This window comes from Pavona decussata, unplaced genomic scaffold, assembly GCF_977016875.1.
Source record: "Pavona decussata unplaced genomic scaffold, jaPavDecu1.1 SCAFFOLD_244, whole genome shotgun sequence".
In the NCBI taxonomy this organism is placed as follows: domain Eukaryota; kingdom Metazoa; phylum Cnidaria; class Anthozoa; order Scleractinia; family Agariciidae; genus Pavona; species Pavona decussata.
In genome coordinates, this window is record NW_028145649.1 from 1,667,501 (window position 1) to 1,688,619 (window position 21,119).

A 21,119-nucleotide genomic window follows, 5' to 3' on the forward strand; every position below is an offset into this window, starting at 1 on the left:
TTAATCAATCAATCAATTAATCAATTAATTAATCTTTATTTATTTTTTATTTATACAGGAAATCTGGTTTAGCATAGCTAGTTTAAACAGAGTCCTGGTTAAATAGGAAATAAATAAATAACAGATATCAATACATTAATATTAATTAATTAATTAACTAAATTAATTAATTAATTAATTAAGGAAAAATACTAAAATTCTACTCAGGAACAGACATACTATAATCTTAAACTTATCGGACTCTGTTATCTTCGTTATCTCGCTCTGCTCGGTGATCTTTCGTTACATGTTGTCAGTGCATTTAGCACCCGCTTATTATAGTCTTTTTGAAACCGACGAAGGCCGAAGATTTTCGGCCGGAAAGTCTTTTTCTAAGTTTTTGATAAATGTTGTGTTTTAAAGTTTTTCAAAGTCAGAGTCCGACACGGTTTAAGATTGTATTAAATAGATAAATAATGTTGTAATACTTACATTTGCCATCACTCAAATCTCTTCCGAGTGTAAAATCACGTTTTCTCTTTATTCTTTCGTAGGTGGAAGCCGTTTGATTCGCGATTTACAGCAGCGTATTATCTAAAGCAAAGATTAAACAAACGACTATAAGAAACATGAAGAAACAATTCTTTAGTATAGTTCCACATTAACGAAAATCGTTTCTTGGTGCTGACTACTAACTGTAACTTTATAAATATAAGTTCCAGAAAATTGGTGGGAAGTTTCAATCGTTACTGAATCTTTAATCAAGATACCCAAAATACAAGTTAATACAAGCAGTTGGCAGTGAACACTTTGCAGTTAATTAATCTTTCCCTATAATAGGCGTTTTGAGTTTGACTGTCTAAGAGCAATTTAAACAGTAAACAATGAAATTATTTTACATTAACATAACGTAATCTTTATTTATCCACGGAAATTCAAGTTACAGATATACAGGGTGGAAAGAGTGGATATTTAAACCTAATGCAAAAAACATTCTAAATTTCTAATTGCTATCACCACATATCATATCAATCACTTACTAACAAAACGCCTGTTTTCCACGAATTCCGTGCCTTTAGTTGTTAATAAAGTAATTATAAAAAAAGTCTCCTAGTTTCACCCAGAGACCCTGGTTGCCTCGCATTTTGAGGGACCCGAGACTAGTCCACGGAACATCACCGCTATAGCGAAAACTATTACGAAGATAATTAGTTCGTGGCAATGTAAAAGCTATAGTTTATTTACAGAATCTCGGAAAGTGTATGGAGCGAGGATCGAGCGAGGCCGTTTAGGGATTTATAAACAATGAGGGCCTTTTGACTGGGTCGCACTGAGTTCTTAGTTCTGGCCGATTTCCTGTGTTCATCTCTTTTTATTTTACCTTAAAGCTACTGTGTGCACGGTGCGCAACTGATATACTTGTGGGGAAACGGAGGGGGAAGCAAATTGCGTGGCTTTAGAGCATGATAGAAAAACGAGCTTTGGACAGCAGCAAACTTCGCAATCCAACTGTTGACATCCGTTAGCAACTTACCTCTATATTGGATTAATCAACCAAATCGAAGCCTTCTTCCTTGTTAAATAGACATTGCCATGATCTATTCCTGTATTCTCAGGCGAGTTTCAACTGTACAACTCCTGGACTTGCACTTATACGCGGCCTTCACTATCCCTTCATGCCTTACTCCCTTTCAGGTAAATCTTTGAAACTGTCCGCTAAAGCAGTCCAGTCAAAGTCTGGTAAACTCTTGGGAAACTTGTGCACGGGCTAACTTTCCAGAGACCAACTTTCGTTCCAAATTTACGTCCTTTCGGTTCGTAAAGCAGCAAACGAAATGTCCGTTAAGAATTTAAAAACTCCGGTTTGAGGTGCGCATGGGTGAATAAATTTTTGGTACAGTTCATACGAAAATCATGAATAACCATTGTGTAAGTAAATATCTTTACAGTAGAGCGTGTTTCAGTGCAGTATCGATTAGCATAATCTGAAATGCTGAGATTTTTGCCACTTACGAAACAATAAAGCTCATTAGGCGCAAGGGCGGCCAGGTTTTTGTTTTACGTTTTGAATCGGATTCAGCACAAATTAAATGAATAGCTATCAGTAGAAACTCGGACTTGGTCGCCAAAACTCTCGCAGGTGCTGAAAGTATTGAGGATGAACAGGTTCGAAAGTAATAAATATGGACAACTGAGTTAAAAGATGTGCCTTCCACTACTGGACGATTTTCAGACCTGACGCCCAAACGGATGACCATATTTTTCAGCCTAAATACCAGATCAATACCCATTTTCAGCACCCTCCCATAAATCCCTTGATACCATTTCCAAATCAAAACAGATCGAAAACAATTCTCATTGGGAATGTCTGATTTATCAACAGAGTTGATAACTAAAGGTAAATTGGCCATCGTAAAGAGATTCGAGTACGTGCTGACGTTTAGAGCGTGAGCCCTTCGATCTGACGAAGGGACGTCAGCACTCGACGAATCCTTTGGTCATCAACCATGTTGATAAACCAAACATTCGTTTTTATTCCTCACCGACGCAGCACAGCAGTTTCGTTAGAAATTAACCTTCATTTCATTCATTTCCACTGAAGCGCTACAGGCATACCCCAGGGCCAAGTTGTTCGAAAGCCGATTAACGCTAATCCACGATTAAAAGTTAACCGAGGTTTTCAGCACGCTCACTAAGAAGACTCTTGAAGCTAATTTTAAGCTAGCTAATGGTAAAGAAAAGTCGACGTCAAAACTGAGGGACAAAAATCTTTTGGCAAAATTTTATTTATTAGTAATTAAACTAGAATCAAAGTTCACGTTAACCCAGGATTAGCTTAATCGGGCTTTGAACAACTGGGCTGGGGCCCGTTTCTCAAAAAAAGACTTTCGAGAAACGACCCGGTACGATAAGTGTGTTTGGTGATAGATATTTCTTAACAGAAGTCGATTTTTGTTAGCTTTGAAAGACCAAATTTTAAAATCTTTCACTTTCATGAAAACATTGGCCAAGTACCATGTCTGTAATTACTGCGTAATTGACGAAAAAACAAAAAACATTCAAAAGTATACTTATCGGGCCCGGTAAGTTACCGGGACTTTCGAGAAACGGGCCCCTGGGCCCAGTTGTTCAAAGCCCGATTAAGCTAATCCTGGGTTAACGTGAACTTTGATTTTAGTTTAATTACTAGACAATAACGGTTTTTCGAAAAGATTTTGTCCTTCAGTTTTGACTTAGCCTTTTCTTTACCTATAGCTTAAAATTAGCTTTGTAAGACATTTTTAACGAGCGAAATAAAAACATCGGTTAACTTTTAATCTGGGATTAGTGTCATTGGCTTTCGAACAATCGAGCCTTGGAGTAAAAAAAGGGGAAAGCCACCCCTGCGCCACCGTCACTGTTGTGTAGTAGACTCTTTTTATATATACATACAAGATGCCCCTAATGGCATTTTCGCGGGATGCTTGATGTGGCCTTGTTTATTCCCATTGTATCTTCGCAGATTTTTAAAACTATCCTAGCTAATGGAATAGTTTGAGTCACAGAAAGAGGGTGATGTTGTCTCAGTCAGTTCCCTAGCTTGTGTTACGCCACTTATAGTTATACCGGAAATTGCATTGCGATAACGTGACTACACACATGGCCCGACTCACGTTTGCTATTCTGGTTATATAATTTCATTAAAAGTGTAAGATTACAAATTTTTCTGGTCTCACCAAAAACAGAAGGAAAAAAGTCCACAAAAAATCAACAACAACAACAACAACAACAAAGTCGACAAAGAAGTCGACACCAGGGGCCCGTTTCTCGAAAGTCCCGGTAACTTACCGGGCCCGATAAGTATATTTTGAATTGTTTTTCGCCGATTACACCACAGGTAGCCCAAGCTCGAAATATGAGCTGTAGTTACGCAACGGTTGAAAAATATAAGGATTTGTATGGGAGAAAAACAGTTTATTTTAGAGGCTAAAATATGAACGAATTTTTAAATAAAAATCACCCACCTTACTTCTCTTGTGTATTTCTTGCCTCCTATGTGGTTTTTAGGGCGATTTAGCGCGATTCCAGTGAGTTTTATAATAGTTCCATCGCTCTCTCCACTGTCTCTCTCTATAGATGGAACTAAAAGTCACTGGAATCGCGCTAAATCGCCCTAAAAACCACATAGCAGGCAAGAAATACACAAGAGAAGTAAGGCGGGTGATTTTTATTTAAAAATTCGTTCATATTTTTAGCCTCTAAAATAAACCTTTTTTCTCCCATACAAATCCTTATATTTTTCAACCGTGGCGTAACTAGCGCTCATATTTCGAGCTTGAGCTACCTGTGATTACACAGTGATTACAGGCATGGTACTTGGCCAATGTTATCACAGAATTATAAGATTTTAAAATTTAGTATTGAAAGCTAATAAAAATTGACTTCTGTTAAGAAATGTTATTACCAAAATCACTTATCGGGCCCGGTAACGGGACTTTCGAGAAACGGGCCCAGCGCAGAAAGAGAGGAGAGACTGGTTGCGGGTTGCGAAGGCCTTGGGCCTGGGGCCGAGAAGATCCAAGTTGAACGAAGAAAGTGCGTCTGAAACAACAATGTTTTTATGTTCTTCTTGTGGTTTTGAATGCCATTATGAATACTTTGGAAAGAAGCCTCCCTTCTCAAAGTCTGTAGTGTAAGTATTTTGGTATTTTAGTTTGGAGTATGTTTTAGTAAGCTTCATGTTGTTATTTTGCCAATTTTTAGTTTTTCTTTCTAACTTCAGACTTCTCGAAGATGCGTTTGTTATTCGTGATCCTTTCTCTCCAACCGCAGGGCACTTGACGCTTGGTGGACGATGTTGTTTGTGCTCTAAAGACATTTGTGTGGCTCAGGTACCTTCCATCAAAGTCACCCCCCCCCCCCCCCCCTCAAAAAAAAAAAGCCGTTCAATGGGTTCCTTTCGAAACGGTACCTACCAATACAGAAGTATTTTTGTGCGGTTTATGACTGTGCGGGAAAAGCAGACCTTTGCAAGGGCTATTGGAATCCAAAAAGAAAATTGGGGGTAACCACGCATTTTTCAGAGATAATTGAGCAACAATATTTCTAAAAGGCAGCAAAATATAAAGAAATGTATGGCAGTTTTTCCTAAATTGACGCTTAATTATCTCTGAAAAATGCATGGTTACCCCCAATTTTCTTTTGGGATACCAAGAGCACTTGCTAAGTTCTGCTTTCTCCGCATAGTTTTAAACCACGCAAAAATATTCCTGTATTGGTAGGCACCACCCATAGGAAACCCGAGTATCTCGAGATGCGCAGAACGTATGAGCAGTAACAATAGTAGGCACTGTCCTTAAATTCAACCTGATATCGAGGTGCAGAGGACACAAACAACAGAAATAAATAAACATGATCATTCAGTTTCCATTGTTTGTGTCCTCTTGGCCTCATTGTCAAGCTGAATTTTAATATATCGAAAGGAGTTTATTCCCTACCCTTTTTAAATACAAATTTTCAACTTCACGGATGGCTTTTGTAATTACTTTTCACTCACTGCAGACAGAGATCTGTCCATGAACTCCTTCAGAACTCTTGAATCCTGTCTTTGAAAAGCTCCTCGACTGCCACAAAAAAAGAAAAGAACAAGGGAGAACCCGCCCGCATGCAAATTCCACCAGACCAAAAGTTATGGATTAGTCAATTCCAGTACTACCCACGGGATCCACAGGCTGACCCCTGGGCATTAGAATTTTTTTTGAAAATATATCGGCAAATGCCCCACAGCTGGGACAAGCAAGCTGATTAAATGCCCCACACTCAATTTAAAGGTGATTCATTCCAAACTACATCCCTGAGAAGCCCTATTTCTCAGTGTTGTGGCAGGGACTGTTCATTCTGTGGATATTTAACATTACTTATAAATTTATGTCCTCTTCAGCTGTAGTTATACTCAGACAAGAATTTATTGTGAGTCTTTGCTGGTGAACTTGAAACCAACCCACAGTATTGTTAGGTGAAAATAATAAGAGCATTTTATTATAAAAACGTCGCGCATAAAGCAAATTGCATAATTACATTACAAAAGAATAAACCAAGTAAAATTACAGCTTGTCAACTTGATCGTGACTGGGCATTACATTTTAAAATTATTTTAAATTTACATTTTTACATTTTCAAGTTTAATCATAAGGACTTCACAATGCCCAGTGGTAGGCAAAATAATGGCCTATCCCTGGGATGGACAATGAAAGACAGACAGACACCTTTATTTAGTTATAAAGCTCAGGGTAGTCCCTTTAGGAGCTATGCGGTGGACAATTTGTAACCAGGTGCTTTAACTATCATCATAAATGCCTTGCTGCAGTCTGGTTGAGTTTCTGATGACTGGAAAGCTGCTTGAGTTATCCCTTTGTTCAAGAAAAGTAAGGGTGATTGATATAGATAACTACTGTCCGATTTCTATACTTCTCATGCTTTCGAAAATCCTGGAAAGGGCAGTACATCGGCAGCTAATATCACTATCTGCAGCAGCATAATATTTTGGGCCCATATCAAAGTGGTTTTTGTAAATGTCATTCAACTGAGTTTGCAGCAGAAGCATAGATCAAGGTCAGCTGACAGGAGTCGTGTTTATTGATTTGTGTAAAGCTTTTGATACTGTACAATATATGGTGTGTTAGCTGGACAAGTTATCTGCAGTGGGAGTTATTGGCCCTGAGCACGAGTGGTTTACTGACTACTGACTTGTGAAACTGAATACAAGTCGTGGAGTTTCATGGTGTGACATCAAACCCAGAGGGTGTGTCTATAAGGGTACCTCAAGGGTCAATTCTTGGTCCGTTGTTGTTCATATTATTTGTGAACGATCTACCATCGGTCTACGATTGATCATTGATCTATGGTTTGATCTACAATCAAACAATCTACCACCAATGTTCAAAAATGTCCTGCTTATGCCAGAGCTGGCAGGGGAGGGGGGATGGGCAATACTGGAATTCAGGCTGATGCATTGACTCTTGGTCAAATTCCCAACCCCAATTAAATTTCCCCTAATATTCTTGCATTTTTGCAACTGATATCTGATTTTGAGTTTCTTGGAACATTTAGTCATTCTAAAACAGGATAATATGATTGTATAATTGTTGCTTTATACTAACAAATGAATATAGTGACACACAATACTTTTTTGTTTCATTTCAGACTTGTAGCATTTTCTATACCAAGAGGTTCTGTATTTCCTGCGTAGAGAACAACATGGGAGAATTTCCTGAAGAAATTCGGAAGGTACAGTATCCTCTGAAAAAGGAAAAGATTAAGAATTCTTATCCCAGCAACAAACTAAACAATTAGTTGATTAGTTGAATTAGTTGATTATTCACAGCAATGAGTGCATGGGTGGACATTCTAGGCAAACGATGATTTTTTTGTGTGCTAATAGGCCATTTCCAAGTTACTTTGTACCTCATTTTGAAAGTGCATTTAGTGTTTATTATGAAAAATAATTGGTTTTCATCCATGTGCAAAAGACATTATTTTTTTCATATGAAAAGTTTCGCACTAAGCCTTGGCCTATTGCAGTGATCAGCGAATATCGCCATCACAGTACCAGGCACACTGGGCAATTTTTATCCATTGTGATCGCCTAGTGTGTCACTGGCTTTTAACAAAGCTTGTACACAAAAGTCTCCTATTTCCTTCCTTAATTGGTAAATGGGTGTGTCTGATCCATAACTTTGTGTGTGTGGTTGTTGGGGAGTGGGGTAGACAGGTTAACTAACAAAGTTCATTCATTTATTCATATTACAAATGAGCATTATGGAACATGATTTCATTTTGTAAAGTGCTCTAGGAATTTTGGCCAGGATTCCATTTTAGAGAGGTTTTCTCATTATTTTTGCTGTTCTGCTTTCCTGTAGGATGTACAAAGGAAAGATCGTCCTGGAGCTAATTAAAGTGCTTGTCTGTTATGGAAAAGAGTGGTAACTTTGCACAAGGATTAGGCAGAGAAAGTCTCCTTGGTGAATGCTCCCACATGAAACTCTCATACCAAGGTTGTCCATTCAATTTGATATTTTCACCTTGTACGGAATTCATCAAATATCGCATGGTGACTGTGTCCTGTCAAGAAACTTTGCTCCACATTGTCTCTCTTCACCCAGGTGTATAAATGGGTACAGGCAACATACTGCTGGAGGTAACCCTGTGATGGACTAGCATCCCATCCTGGGGGGATAGCAATACTCTTAGTTGCTTCACGCTTCAGAACCCGGGCTAAGCTCTGGCCGTGTGGGCCACTTAAGCTTGTGTGCAACTTTACCTTACCCTGCTACTGTGTCCTGCACACAATGCTTGGATGAGCTTTCTATCACAATTTCATCTTCACAAGCTTGATTTCCATCTGTGCTGGGAGAATGAATCTGCACTTGCACACCGTAAATGACCAGAACTGAAGGAGCAGTGGAATCCTAATCACTTCAGCTTCCATTTTACCAGAAGGAGGCACCATCAACATGATGGAAAGGCTTGGTTGAGAACTTTACTTGTCTAAGTGGAAATTTTGGCTGTGAGATCCAAATTGCTCCAAATTAGTTATACAGTATGGTAATGACATAGATATTGTCATGAAAGGTGTCAGTCTTTGTGGTTTGAAACAATAGATCAATAATTATTATTATTAATCATTTCTCTCATGATTGTGCATAACCATGTAAAAAACATAATTCTGTAGTTATTTCTTAATCTCAAGGCTGGTTTCCACTACAGTGAAACCTCTCCTTTGGACACCTCTTTAGTACGGACACCTCTCTATTATGGACAGTTCACTTGGTCCCTGAGAGACCAAAATCCATATAAAGCATGCTTCTCTAAAATGGACACCTGACTACAATACAGACACTTATTTCTCTCCCCTTGGTGTCCGTAATAAAGGGATTCGGCTGTAGTTTAATTTGCTGAGATTAGGAAACATCATATCATAGGCTAATAATTCTTTAAAGTTAAGCTTTGAGATAAAAATATGGACATGAGATTTTTTTTCTTCTCTGTTATTGAGTCTGTTTGCCAAATTAGAGCTCAATCATCCAAGAGTTGAAAAACGTTCACTGAGTATACTCAAAGCTGAAACTAATTGCACCATCTTGTGTTTCATTGTCGTCATTTCATCAATTTTGGAGCAGTTTGAATGTTACTTCTTCTACTTGTTAACTAAATGGCACATTCAACTTACTCTGCTGTTCGGAGTTATCTCTTTAGAAATGCTCCTTTAACTCAGCTACTGGATTGCAGAAGGAACAAAATATTCGCCAGTATAGTACTGGTTTCAAACAAAGGTGGACATTAAATATGAGACAGAAAAGTTTATTTACACTAAGAATAACAAATAGAACCAATTTTACAGCAAATGGACCACAACTTCTGCATAGGTTAATCATTTTTCGGCCCAACTGCTGCATCACTAATTAATCCCACTACTTTTTTCTTTCTTTCTTCCTTTTTTTTTTAAAACTTGTTAGACTAATATTATTACATGTTGTAGGTAATACCTGATGCATTAACTTAGTGTATGACTTGTAAGCGTTGAAATATGTGAATAAAGATTAATTATAATAATAATAATAATAATAATAATAATAATAATAATAACAATAACAACAATAAGCAAGCGTAACTTAAAGTTAATAGCCGACGTTTTGGCGTCATCGTGACACCATTCTCAAGGCAAAGTGGATAAATTAATGTGAAGATTTGATTTCCACTTTGCCTTGAGAATGGTGTCATGATGACGCCGAAACGTCAGCTATTAACTTTAATTTTCGCTTGCTTATGTTTCAAGAAATCATTATTGATCAAAACTTTAATAACAACAATAATAGCGTTATCATTTTAGTCAATAATAATAATGATAATAATAATAGTAATAATAATCATAATAATTAATAATATTGTTTGTGTCAATTATTAACATATTGTACCTTAGATTTTATCATGATGTATTATGTCCAGTATTTTAGACAAGCAGAAAACGCATCATTTTGTTTTTTTTTTTTCACAGATTTTAGATATAGTCCACAAGCCATGCTACGTACCTTGTGACTGGCTATTAATGCACCATAGGGCTTACACATTTTTTTTACTGCCATAGTAATAATAATTTGGAGCAACATGGATTTCAATGCTAAATTTCTATCAAAAAGCACAGTTTTAGGTCGAACTCTTCAATTAAGAGGCCAAACAAAATTTATAAGGATCACAACAAGACGGGCGACCATCAAGTCAATGTCTTATGAACTGCTAACTAAAGATAACTGCATGCTCAAAGTTCAACTTCAATTGAAGACTTGAAAGAGAAATCACCTTTAGTTATTGACAGGTCATTGCAAGTGAGAACAAGTTGTAACATTACAAATGGAAGATAAACGGCTTGTTTAACTGCACATTGATGGTTTTGAATAAAGAACATTGTAATTCCATGAAACCGACACCTATCATCCGTTAGTCCATCGGTATTTTAATACGGAGAGTTGAGCTAGAGAGACCTTAAAGGGGAAGTATCACGCAAATTTGCTGTCATTTCAAAACCCAAAAATGTTTGTCTGTCAGCAGAAACGAAGAAATAATTGTCAAGTTTGTTATAAATCATCACCCCAGTGCAGTAAAACTGTCAATTAAAGCCTCTGGTCAGAGACAGAGTAGGCCTGAGTGGATTGAAACTTGAAAAATGTTAGGCTTATATTTTTCAAGTTCTCGCATTTTTGTTTCCGAAATGCGTTAGAACAGATCACAAGTTTAATTGTTCCTTTCAAGAATTGAGTTGATTTCTTTCCTCTCGTCATTCTAGAATTATTTGGCAGCTGATTGAAGGTCTTATTTCATCATTTTTAAGAAAAGATATCAAAAACCCCATGATACTTCCCCTTAAAAGAAACACGTGAGCTCGGTGAGACTGAGATGAGCAGAAAATGAGAAGTGATTGGGGAATACTCATGATCACATAGTGTACTTTAAGATTTCGTTCACACACTCGAAAGTTACAGCGTTATAAACAGCACCACAGGTACTGCTCAGTAGCTTTCATTTGAATGGTCACATTTTACGATTTCACCCACAGACTCAAAAGCTGGAACCACCTTTTACAGCATAATAAACAGCGCCACTTGAAAGTACTGCTCAGTAGCTTTCATTTGAATGATCACACTTTAGGATTTCATCCACAGACTCAAAAGTAATAAAACCACCTTGTACAGCATTTAAGTAAACAGCACCGGAAAGTTCTGCTGGCTTTCATCTTCACTTTCATACACGAACTTTTACAGCCCAATGAACAGTGCCATAAGAAAGTACTGTTCAGTAGATTTTATTTGAAAGGCCGCAATAAAAGGGACGAAAACGTCACAACTTTTGTTAATTGTCGAGGGTTTTTGTTGGTCGATATTCTAACAATAGTTCTCAAGCCAGGGCTGCCGTGCGTAGCCACAAGATAGAAATAATAGCGGCTCAATGATTTATTTTAAGATGTTGCGAAGGAGTAGCAAGCAACTAATTTCAAAAAACGACAACGGCACGTGTCCATCGATCGCGCGATCGTCAGTTGCAGACATGAATCCAAAAATATATATATATATTTATGCAAATAATATGTAACCTTATAAAGTCAGTGAAGAGATGGATTTGAAAGATGCAAGAATCGACATAAGAGAGATAAATAATGGTGTTTAATTCTGAGTAATCGAGAAAATGGTATCTTCATGCTGCGCTAGAATAAATGAGTCAAGCGTGCCAAATAAATAGATGATGATTTACACAGTGTTTGCATAAATAGATGTACGTGTCACGTCAGCCGATGTCACGCTTAGTTGAAGTTTGAAGTGCGTTGATTAAACAAGTGAAAAAAGAAAAGGAGAAGATAACAGAAGAATGGAATAGGAGACGACTTTTCCAGACGCCTTGCAACTGCAATTTCTTGAAATTCATCAGTTACAGGCGCGGCCTGTTGCATCATCTCAATGAAACGACAACTTCTCGAATGATTTGTTTACAAGCGTCAAATATCACAACAAAGCGAATAAAGAAGCGAGAAAGGTTCAAAGCTGATCTTCTGCCTTACAGTCGGATGGCAAATTGCAATATACAAAACGTGATGAGCACCAACTTCGCGTGATTTTGAAATATTTCTTGTGACTCCTAAGCATGTTCGCGTGACCAGCAAATGGCGCCAACGACGCACTTTGGGCACGTATCGCAATTCCGGGAAATTATGAAAATTTACATGTTATTTTGAAATGGAGAGTTTTGCTTAGTCGGCGTTTTCAGGAGTTCGAAGCGTTTTCCTTCGTTGTGAACAAATCAAGGAGAATTTTAATCAAACCACCGATTATCTTAGACAATTTTTTTTGCGTTTTGACTAACACGGCTTCTGGGAAAAAGCGGAAGTTCATATTTCTGAGAAGACAGTTACGCTACATTGCACCTAGCTTTGTACTTCAAACTTTGAACATCTTGCTGACTTCGTAAGTACTTGAGATTTTTTGGGATTTGCCCACACCGACGATAAACAAAGAGAAAGGAGATTTCTGTGGGACGATAAGAACTTTTTAACACCTTAGGAGAATGTCAAAATTCTCAAGTCCTTAATGGTAACCTGCAAGGGACCGCCGTAGAATTATGTTTCACTGTTCTGCACACTCGTTTTAATCCAATTACGTCTTGTTTGTAAACTGGTCTGGTTGAAGATCCTAGACGCAGAGAAGATCCTAGAAGCAAGGTCCTTTTGAATTGGCCTGGACATTTGTTATGCTCCAAAACGCTACTTATAGAAAAAATTATTATAGAATCCAATTAAACCCTGAACGTTCAATTTGCGTACAACTAAATTAACAAGCTTTACTGATCGCAGTCACGTTTACGTGTACCAATGTACAGTTGCAGATCACAGCAACAAAGAGCTGAACACTGTATCTTCAAAGTCTAAAACACACTGAATGTGCTTGTCAAAATTTATTACCTTCAGAGAAAGCGGAAAAATCAGTGTAGCAGTAAGGATTGAACGTCACACCCGCGCGGTAGTCACCCGACTGACTGTAACTGTATAGCTATTGGCGAGAGGAAGTTTGAATATAGCTTAAAACAATAGAGCTACAAACGGGAAAAAGCAGCCTTGCTAGAACATACCAGAAGCACATGGAGCTGTCTGTTCGTCAGCATTGCGAGGTGGGCTCTCACAAAACGACATTTTGCACGACGAATCTCGCAGATGAATCAGCGTCCTTCGACAACCATGGCTGCGCTCTCAAGAAGAAAACTTGCAATGGATATTATAGCCAGCTCAGCTTGGAGGATACGCCTGTACCGCGATGCTTAAATAAAGGTTAGTGAGGGGTAATTGTAGGTTGCCTTTAACAATACACAGCTCGATTGAATCGGCGTCCAATTTATCCTTTAGTTTAATTTGAAAGTATTTATGCAGTGTGTTACTCATTCTACTTCCGTATTTCTGTCGACCGATCATCTCTGGTGACAAACGCTTCAGCGTTCTATAAACCTTGTGAATAACCGGCTCCTAAAGTGTGCATGTCGTGCAAAGAACAATGACACGAACAAAATTATCTTTACCGAGGGAATTAAACTGTTAACGATTAGATCACGAACTTTCATCGAAATCTATCGAAACACTGACTCACGCGCTTAAATCAGTTTGAAAGCGTGGCCCGCTACCACATACTCAATATATATATAACCGACAAATTATGGTTATAAACGCTTACCAAACCACGCGCAGATTGTAACGCTGATTCAAGAAGTTACAAATCTCTTTATTGGCTCTTTTTTCTGTATATTCAAGCATTTCTTTTTTAGTTTGAACCAAAGCGTTTGAAACTGAACAGTGTTCGTTCGTGGTGTCTGATAAGCAAGATCAGATGTTGGCGGTGTTTAGTTCTTGTAATGCGCTTGTACAATGTTTGGATGCTGGCGCGTAAACAAACTTGTAAAACGTGACTCGGTCAAGATAGTTCAATTGCAGCTAACTTTACGATCTAAAACACTTTCTTTGAGGTTATAAACTAAGTGTAAGTATCTTGCTGGCATGATCGTTTCGTACGGGAAGTACAACTACTATATTGCCCTCCAACGAAGAAATTAAAGTTGTTTACGAGACCAAATTTCAAAAGCCTTTTCAAATGAAAAGGGTTATCCCCTTCCAGTGGGCTTCGTAAGGCCCAAAGATGGCCAGTTTGTGTCCTGCGACTACGTACAAGGTTAAATGTTCATCCGGATTTCCCTGGCGTAACCCTAATATTAAAGCATTTCCGATGAGGCAGAACTTGGTGATACAGATTAATATAAATAAAACGATGCCGAACAAAAGTCATTGTTACTGAGAATTACAGAAGAATACTTTGATAATTTAGCTAGGTATAGACTGGGCAAATTCAAATGCACCGCACCCACATCAAAGACGATTTATCAGTTGATGATAAAATGACATGTGTTATCATAAATGAAGTCTGTATTAACGGTTCTTGCATCAAAAGAGGACATTTCCTGCACCCTTCCTTCCTGCTGTGTATTCGAGATCTAACACATCTCGCTGCAATTCGAATTTAACAAAAATAAATACCTTACATCCTACAAAACTTTAGTCAAATATAAAGATTCTTGGGCACCGTTAATCGAAAACGATTTTAAGGTACGTGGCTATGTACATATTAACTAAATCGACCATGAAGTACATGTGCTAACTGGATGTGGGAAAAAAAATGCTGACATTCAAGTTCGACCTCATCATCATTCCGTCTGTTTGTTACCATCTGTTACTGTATACTAAATTCACAAGTTTAAGAGACTGACTAGCTTATGCTTCGGTGCTGCAAGATAATTATTGGATATGATAAGCCGTATATCAATCTTCTTTGCGTCCATTTGTGTTAGATTTTATAAGTTCAACTGACTTCAGTTTCTTTGCTATACTAAAAAGAAATTCAACTGGCGGCAGTTCGTTCAAGCCTTTCCTGTCGTCATTCTTAGCCCACTGCTTGCAGCAGATTACTTTTCGTTCAGTACGGTTATGTGCAATGATGATACCGGACTGATACGTTCAGCGAGAATAAACCGAGTAAAATTATACAATAAAGCTCGCCTGTTAGCTAACTTTCTCTCTGTTTGTTATGATCCAAAAAGCTTAATAGTTGTATACTTAATCGTCAACTGTGTTTTAAAGCTAGTTAAATTGTTTACTCGTTAAATTCTTTACACATTACACATTATATTCTTTGCACATTATACTGAAACTTATTGAAATATCTCATCTGACAGTCTCGTGATCTTACTGAATTCTTTCTCTTCAGTATGCTCTTGAAATGAAGTCTTTTATGAGTCTTACCCCAAGTCAGCTTTTTTCCGTTGCTTTACTAAAAAGTAGCCTTCTCTTTCGTTTATTACATTCGATTTAATCAATATATTAAGCGAACAGTGCACTGGTGAGGTCCTGATAGGGAGTAGTGTTGTTTATTTTGATGACTGTTATCAAATCACCAAGTTTGTACTGAATTATCCCTTAAACTGTTGTTTTTTAAACTTGGTTATCTCTTTATCTTTATAATAATTTTCCTAGTTATCTCAAGATTATCGCTGAGATATTTTGTTAAGTTAATGCTTATTCCTAAAACCCATAACACTTTTTCATCACTCAGGTTAAGTAAGATTGTCTACAAATTACACTGGGCACGATGCCTAATGTCAGTTGAACATTTTGATGGCCGCAAAATTAAGAATTATCAGGTACTAAGCAAAGAGCTGGAATCATAGAGATTCAGCTTCTGTGCAGCTCACTTAGTGCTTGCTATGGGTGTAAAGATGAAATTGTGCAGGCAAAGCGTTACTGTTCTAACCTTCTTTAGCTGAAGTGTCCTTCAAAACTATTAGTGAGGTTATAGTATTAGGCAGCCAGTAAACAGCCTCGTTTATGTGGCTCCAGTACAACACAGGTCTTTACAAGTGTTTGTTATCAACAGACTTGATAACTTCAAGTTAGGTCAATTGGCTATCGTAAAGAGATTCTAGTGCACTCGAATCTCTTTACGGTGGCCAATTTACCTTTAGTTGTCGACTCAGTTGATAAACTAAACCAAACATTCGTTTCTACTCCCCACCAACACAGCACCACAGTTTCTTTAGAAATTAACCCGCTCAATCACTAACCCGAAACTCTTTTTAGAAACCAAGGGTGTTTCGATTTAATTCAGGCGACGTTTTTATTGCAGCAGTAAGAGTTGTGTTTTCAGTTCATGCGAGCATTATCAGATAGTAAAATGACTTTGACCATCCATAATATACAAGCATAAGAATGAATTTAAATTCGAACAAAATGTGAATAACCTGGCCATTTAGTTCAACAGTCGAAGCTTAAAAAGTTTGAAGAAAAGTTGAACAATTCTGCTGACTGGCAAACGTTGTTGAGCGAAATAAAACCTCGGACTGTGTTCCGTTTAGAAACTTCGAACTTCTTGTCAATGAATTTGCCATTGCAACATTCAACATGGCAAAATTAGTGTAAAATTTGCTGAACATCAGTCGAAGAAAACATCTGTATAATCAACAAAGGGGTTTCACCACTGATGTATCACGGCCAGTTTAGGTCTTCGTCCGCCTAATGTGGTTATTTCAATAGTTTAATCTTATATGTACTGGTCTTGTAAATTGTCAGGTTCGATAGCCTAGCTTTCGGGGTGGAACCCATCCCTATTACAAAAACTTTAATATACCGGCTGAACCGTCAAGCTTTCTGTTGCCAAGGCCAACCACAATACTGTTTAACCACTTAACTAGTTCCTCTGGTTCAGGCAAAAGTTTGTATTTCTTTTTTAACGTTTAAACCTACAAACTTTTGCCTCGCTTTCCAGTCGGACAACCCTCGCATCAGATGATAATCGATTCGGTTGCCGTCTGTTCGAATGAGCTGATGTTGTTTGTGCGGTTATATGCCAGACTGATTTACGGCGATGTTTCTCTATTTTTGCCGCGGTTTGAATTACACTGGGCTCGACTGAGATGTGACTTACAAATAAGGCCTTCGAACCTTCAAATGACAAAATGCTTAATGGACATTTTGGTCTTTCCCCAGCAAGAAAGTCATGCGGTGTGGCCGTGATAATCCTCGATAGTTCTGCTTATGTAATTCCTTCTTATAAGAACTGCGAGCGTACATGTCTATTCAGATTTGAAAGGCTGAAAGCTTAGCGAGCAGTGATGCTGCGTCTTTCGTTCGTTTTTCGTTAAAAGACATTCTATCAGCATCTAGTTCAGATTTGTTCAAGGCAAGGTATTTGGTTAATTCTTATCTAAGTACGGAAGAATGTCGGACTCTCAAGGTAAGAGGAAATTTGTATGTTATCATTACATTATGACTTTCTGTTTCTGTTGATGTTAAAACGGAAAAACATTTCTTTCGCATTCGCGTTTGCGTTTTGTTTCTCTTTCGACTGAGATCTTTCATTCTGTCCTTTGCTTTATTACCGACAAAGATAAATGTTATTTTACAAAATCAAAATAAATTTTAACTTAATTTGACAGTGCTTTTTAGTGATCCCGGCTCTTCAATTCAGCGAATGAACACACTTTAGGATTTCAGGATTTCATCCACAGACTGAAAATATAGAAACACCTTGCACACCATAATTGACAGCAGCAAAAGAGAGCACTCACACTTTAGGCTTTACTTTATCCACAGACTGAAACTAGAAACACCTTCAACAGCATATAGGCTTATAGGATTTCAACAATGTAATAACATTGGACAGCTTGGTACATGCATGTGCACATTGCGAGAGAAAAGTAATATTGACTTCCCTTTCATTTTAAATGGTGGAGACTTTGGCCACAGATTTAAAAGTTAAAAGTTAGAAACACTCTGCGCTGCATAACAAACTGAATAGCTGTTGGAAAGAACTCTTTTATTTGCTTTCATCTCAGAAGTGACACCAGCAAATACTGAACGTCTTTGAAGAACAGTATTGCTTCTCAATATTTCGGTATAAATACAGAGGTTAGAAGCACCTTGCGGAGCAAAATAACCTGGCAGTTCAACAAAAAGGACTGCTCAATAGCTTTTATTCCAATAGCCCCACTTTAGGATTTCATCTACAGACTGAAAGGGTAGAACCACCTATTACGGCAAAAGTAACCAGAACCACAGGAAAGTACTACTTCGTAGCTTTCAAGGGAACGGGTTCCCTTTTGGATTTCATCCACAAACCCAAAACTAAGAACCACCTTGTACAGCATAATAAACAGCACCATAGTGAAGTACTGCTCAGTAGCTTTCATTTGAATGGTCACACTTTAGGATTTCATCCACAGACTCAAGAGATAGAACTACCTTGTACAGCATAGTAAACAGCACCACAGGAAAGCACTGCTCAGTAGCTTTCATTTGAAAGGGTCCAACTTGAGGATTTCAACCACAGACTCAAAAATTAGAACCACCTTGTAGAGCATAATAAACAGCACCACAGCGAAATACTGCTCAGTAGCTTTCATTTGAATGGTCCAACTTTAGGATTTCATACACAGGCGTGCTGAAAATTGTAAGCTTGCTCTCTGTTCAGCGCCAAAACAGTATCACATGAGAACCACAAGCTGCTGTTCTCACGAGCTTTCATTCACAGATACAACATTCCCGATTAAATAAACCTTTTAACCTCGTAGCCTTTTTCAGCATACTAACAAACACACTTTAGGATTTCATCCAGACTCAAAATTAGAACCACCTTGTACAACATAATGAACAACACCACAGGAAAGTACTGCTCAGTAGCTTTAATTTAAATGGTCACACTTTGGGATTTGATCCACAGACTCAAAAGTTAGAATTGCTTTTTACAGCACATGAATAAACAGCGCCACAGGAAAGTACTACTCAGTAGCTTTCATTCCAACGGGTTCACTTTTGGATTTCATCTACAGACTCAAAACTAAAAACCACCTAATACAGCATAATAAACAGTACCACAGGGAAGTACTGCTCAGTGGCTTTCATTTGAATGGTCACACTTTAGGATTCCATACACAGGCGTAAAAATTGTAAGCTTCCTTTCTGTTCAGCGCCAAAACAGTATCACATGAGAACCACAAGCTGGTGTTCTCACGAGCTTTCATTCACAGACACAACATTCCCCGCCGATTGCATAAGCCATGTAACCTTTGTAGCCTTTTGCAGTCACGTTTAGGATTTCATCCACAGACTCAAAACGTAGAACCACCTTGTACATCATAATGAACAACACCACAGGAAAGTACTGCTCAGTAGCTTTCATTTGAATGGTCACACTTTGGGATTTGATCCACAAACTAAAAAGTTAGAATCGCCTTGTAAAGCATAATAAACAGTACCACAGGAAAGTACTGCTCAGTAGCTTTCATTTGAACCGGTTCACTTTTGGATTTCATACACCAACCCAAAACTAAAAACCACCTTGTACAGCATAATAAACAGTACCACAGGAAAGCACTGCTCAGTAACTTTCATTTGAATGGTCACACTTTAGGATTTAATACATAAGCGTAAATATTGTAAGCTTCCTCTCTCTTCAGCGCCAAAACAGTATCATATGAGAACCACAAGCTGCTGTTCTCACGAGCTTTCATTCAGAGGCACAACATTCCCCGCCGATTGCATAAGCCATGTAACCTTTGTAGCCTTGTCGCAGCATACTAACAACCACACTTTAGGATTTCATCCACAGACTCAAAAATTAAAACCACCTGGTACAGCATAATAAACAGCACCACAGGAAAGTACTGCTCAATTGCTTTCATTTGAATGGTCGCACTTAAGGATTTCATCAACAGACGTAAAAGTTGTAAGCTTCCTGTGTGTTTAGCGCCAAAACAGTATCACATGAGAACCACAAGCTGCTGTTCTCACGATCTTTCATTCACAGATATTCCCGATTATATAAGCCATGTAACCTTTTACAGCATAGTGTGATAACAATAATAATAATAATAATAACAATAATAATAATAATAATAATAATAATAATAATAATAATAATAATAATAATAATAATAATAAAAACAACATTAAAAGCAGTATTGATTCGACCACTTTAATTTAGTCTACTCTCTAATAGGTACTTTGATGGTATCGTCTACTCTCTAATTATGTTCGGAGCGAAGACCAATTATAAACGCGTGCATTCAATTTGTTTTATAACATAACTAGTAAATTCGTGTAATCAAATCCAATTGCGCGCACGTGCTTCATATTCCCATTTTGCACGCTGATGACGTAAGCAAACAAATGCCTCGAGAAGAAAAATTTCTCCGTGAGTGACTTTGGCATTTTGCATTCAAAAACGGTGAAAAACTTCAGCAAAAAGTTTAACTACAGATGGTAACAAGTGAACCAGCTGATGAAGAAGATCTGGTTAATTTTTCTTTGGGATTGTAGTTTTTAATTCCCGAAAAAAACCCTAAAGATAAGGAAAAAAGAGAGCAAGACAGGCCCGTGTCATCGTGTCTCGCAAAATTCGTTGGCGTCCTCTTCTAGAGCCGGGACTGACAATGGGCATGTGTCAGTAGCCGGGTCTATAATTTTGCTTAAAAGTTTTTGACTCCGGGCTCAGTCAACGTGATGCTGGCTCTCAAAATGTCTTGTAATGTTTCTTGTGTAACATAAATAGATTTCACTTTTCCGTGGATCTGTACTCTGATAACGCACAAATGACGACATTGCAAGAACATCAATCACGCTACTCGCCTGCGGCTCGTAACGTGCTTCTTTGTTCTCACCACGTTTTGACGTCATCTCTCCGTTATCAGAGTACAGACGCAAAGAAAAATGGAATGGACTACCGCTTGATGGAGCACCGGACTGTTGAACGGGAAATCGTGGATTCGAATCCTCGCCGGACCAACACTCAGAGTATAAAATAACTGAGGAGAATGTTCTACTTTTGCTTTGATATTCGCAAATGGTTAGAATTCACCCGTAGAAATGGCGGTCCCAGTTTGGGGACTGAAGACAGCCACTGAGGGCAGCATGTGGTCGGCTTGTGCGTGATTGTCTGAAAGGCTCAGTTCTATTATAGTGAGTGAGACCACAACTCTACTAAACAAACACAAGTCAATGGGATTTAACTGAGTGCTGGGAAACACGTGTG

General features: G+C 38.0%; 3 protein-coding genes across 6 annotated transcripts in view; all 3 read left to right on the forward strand.

Annotated features, from left to right (window-relative positions):
* Positions 1 to 4,152: 4,152 nt before the first annotated feature.
* Positions 4,153 to 21,119, forward strand: part of LOC146457362 (lactosylceramide 1,3-N-acetyl-beta-D-glucosaminyltransferase A-like) — a 134,884-nt gene continuing 117,917 nt past the window's right edge. The window contains exon 1 of the mRNA XM_085092136.1: positions 4,153 to 4,316. The gene's annotated coding sequence lies outside the window, so the exon portion shown is untranslated. The remainder of the gene's footprint in view (positions 4,317 to 21,119) is intronic.
* On the forward strand, positions 4,546 to 10,390 carry LOC146457363 (cysteine-rich DPF motif domain-containing protein 1-like). Its single transcript, XM_085092088.1, has 4 exons — positions 4,546 to 4,651; positions 4,742 to 4,850; positions 7,162 to 7,245; positions 7,878 to 10,390. The coding sequence occupies exons 1-4, from the start codon at positions 4,572 to 4,574 to the stop codon at positions 7,911 to 7,913; spliced, it is 309 nt and encodes a 102-aa protein (XP_084948214.1). The 5' UTR covers positions 4,546 to 4,571; the 3' UTR covers positions 7,914 to 10,390.
* The window catches only part of LOC146457364 (uncharacterized), a 28,402-nt gene continuing 15,596 nt past the window's right edge, over positions 8,314 to 21,119 (forward strand). Inside the window, exons 1-2 of one of the 4 annotated variants that reach the window (XM_085092074.1) lie at positions 8,314 to 8,524; positions 13,132 to 13,324. In XM_085092074.1, the coding sequence (XP_084948200.1) occupies positions 13,138 to 13,324 (187 nt within the window). In that variant the 5' untranslated portion in view covers positions 8,314 to 8,524; positions 13,132 to 13,137. Of the gene's footprint in view, positions 8,525 to 11,970; positions 12,722 to 12,967; positions 13,325 to 17,163; positions 17,325 to 21,119 lie in introns of those variants that run through there. The other 3 variants (XM_085092073.1, XM_085092072.1, XM_085092078.1) reach the window with 3 other exon arrangements.

Coding starts and splice junctions, on each gene's coding strand:
- LOC146457363 (XM_085092088.1), top strand. CDS start 4,572: ATGTTTTTATGTTCTTCTTGTGGTTTTGAATGCCATTATGAATACTTT. Junction 4,851..7,161: donor AAGACATTTGTGTGGCTCAG/GTACCTTCCATC, acceptor GTTTCATTTCAG/ACTTGTAGCATTTTCTATAC. Junction 7,246..7,877: donor TTCCTGAAGAAATTCGGAAG/GTACAGTATCCT, acceptor GCTTTCCTGTAG/GATGTACAAAGGAAAGATCG.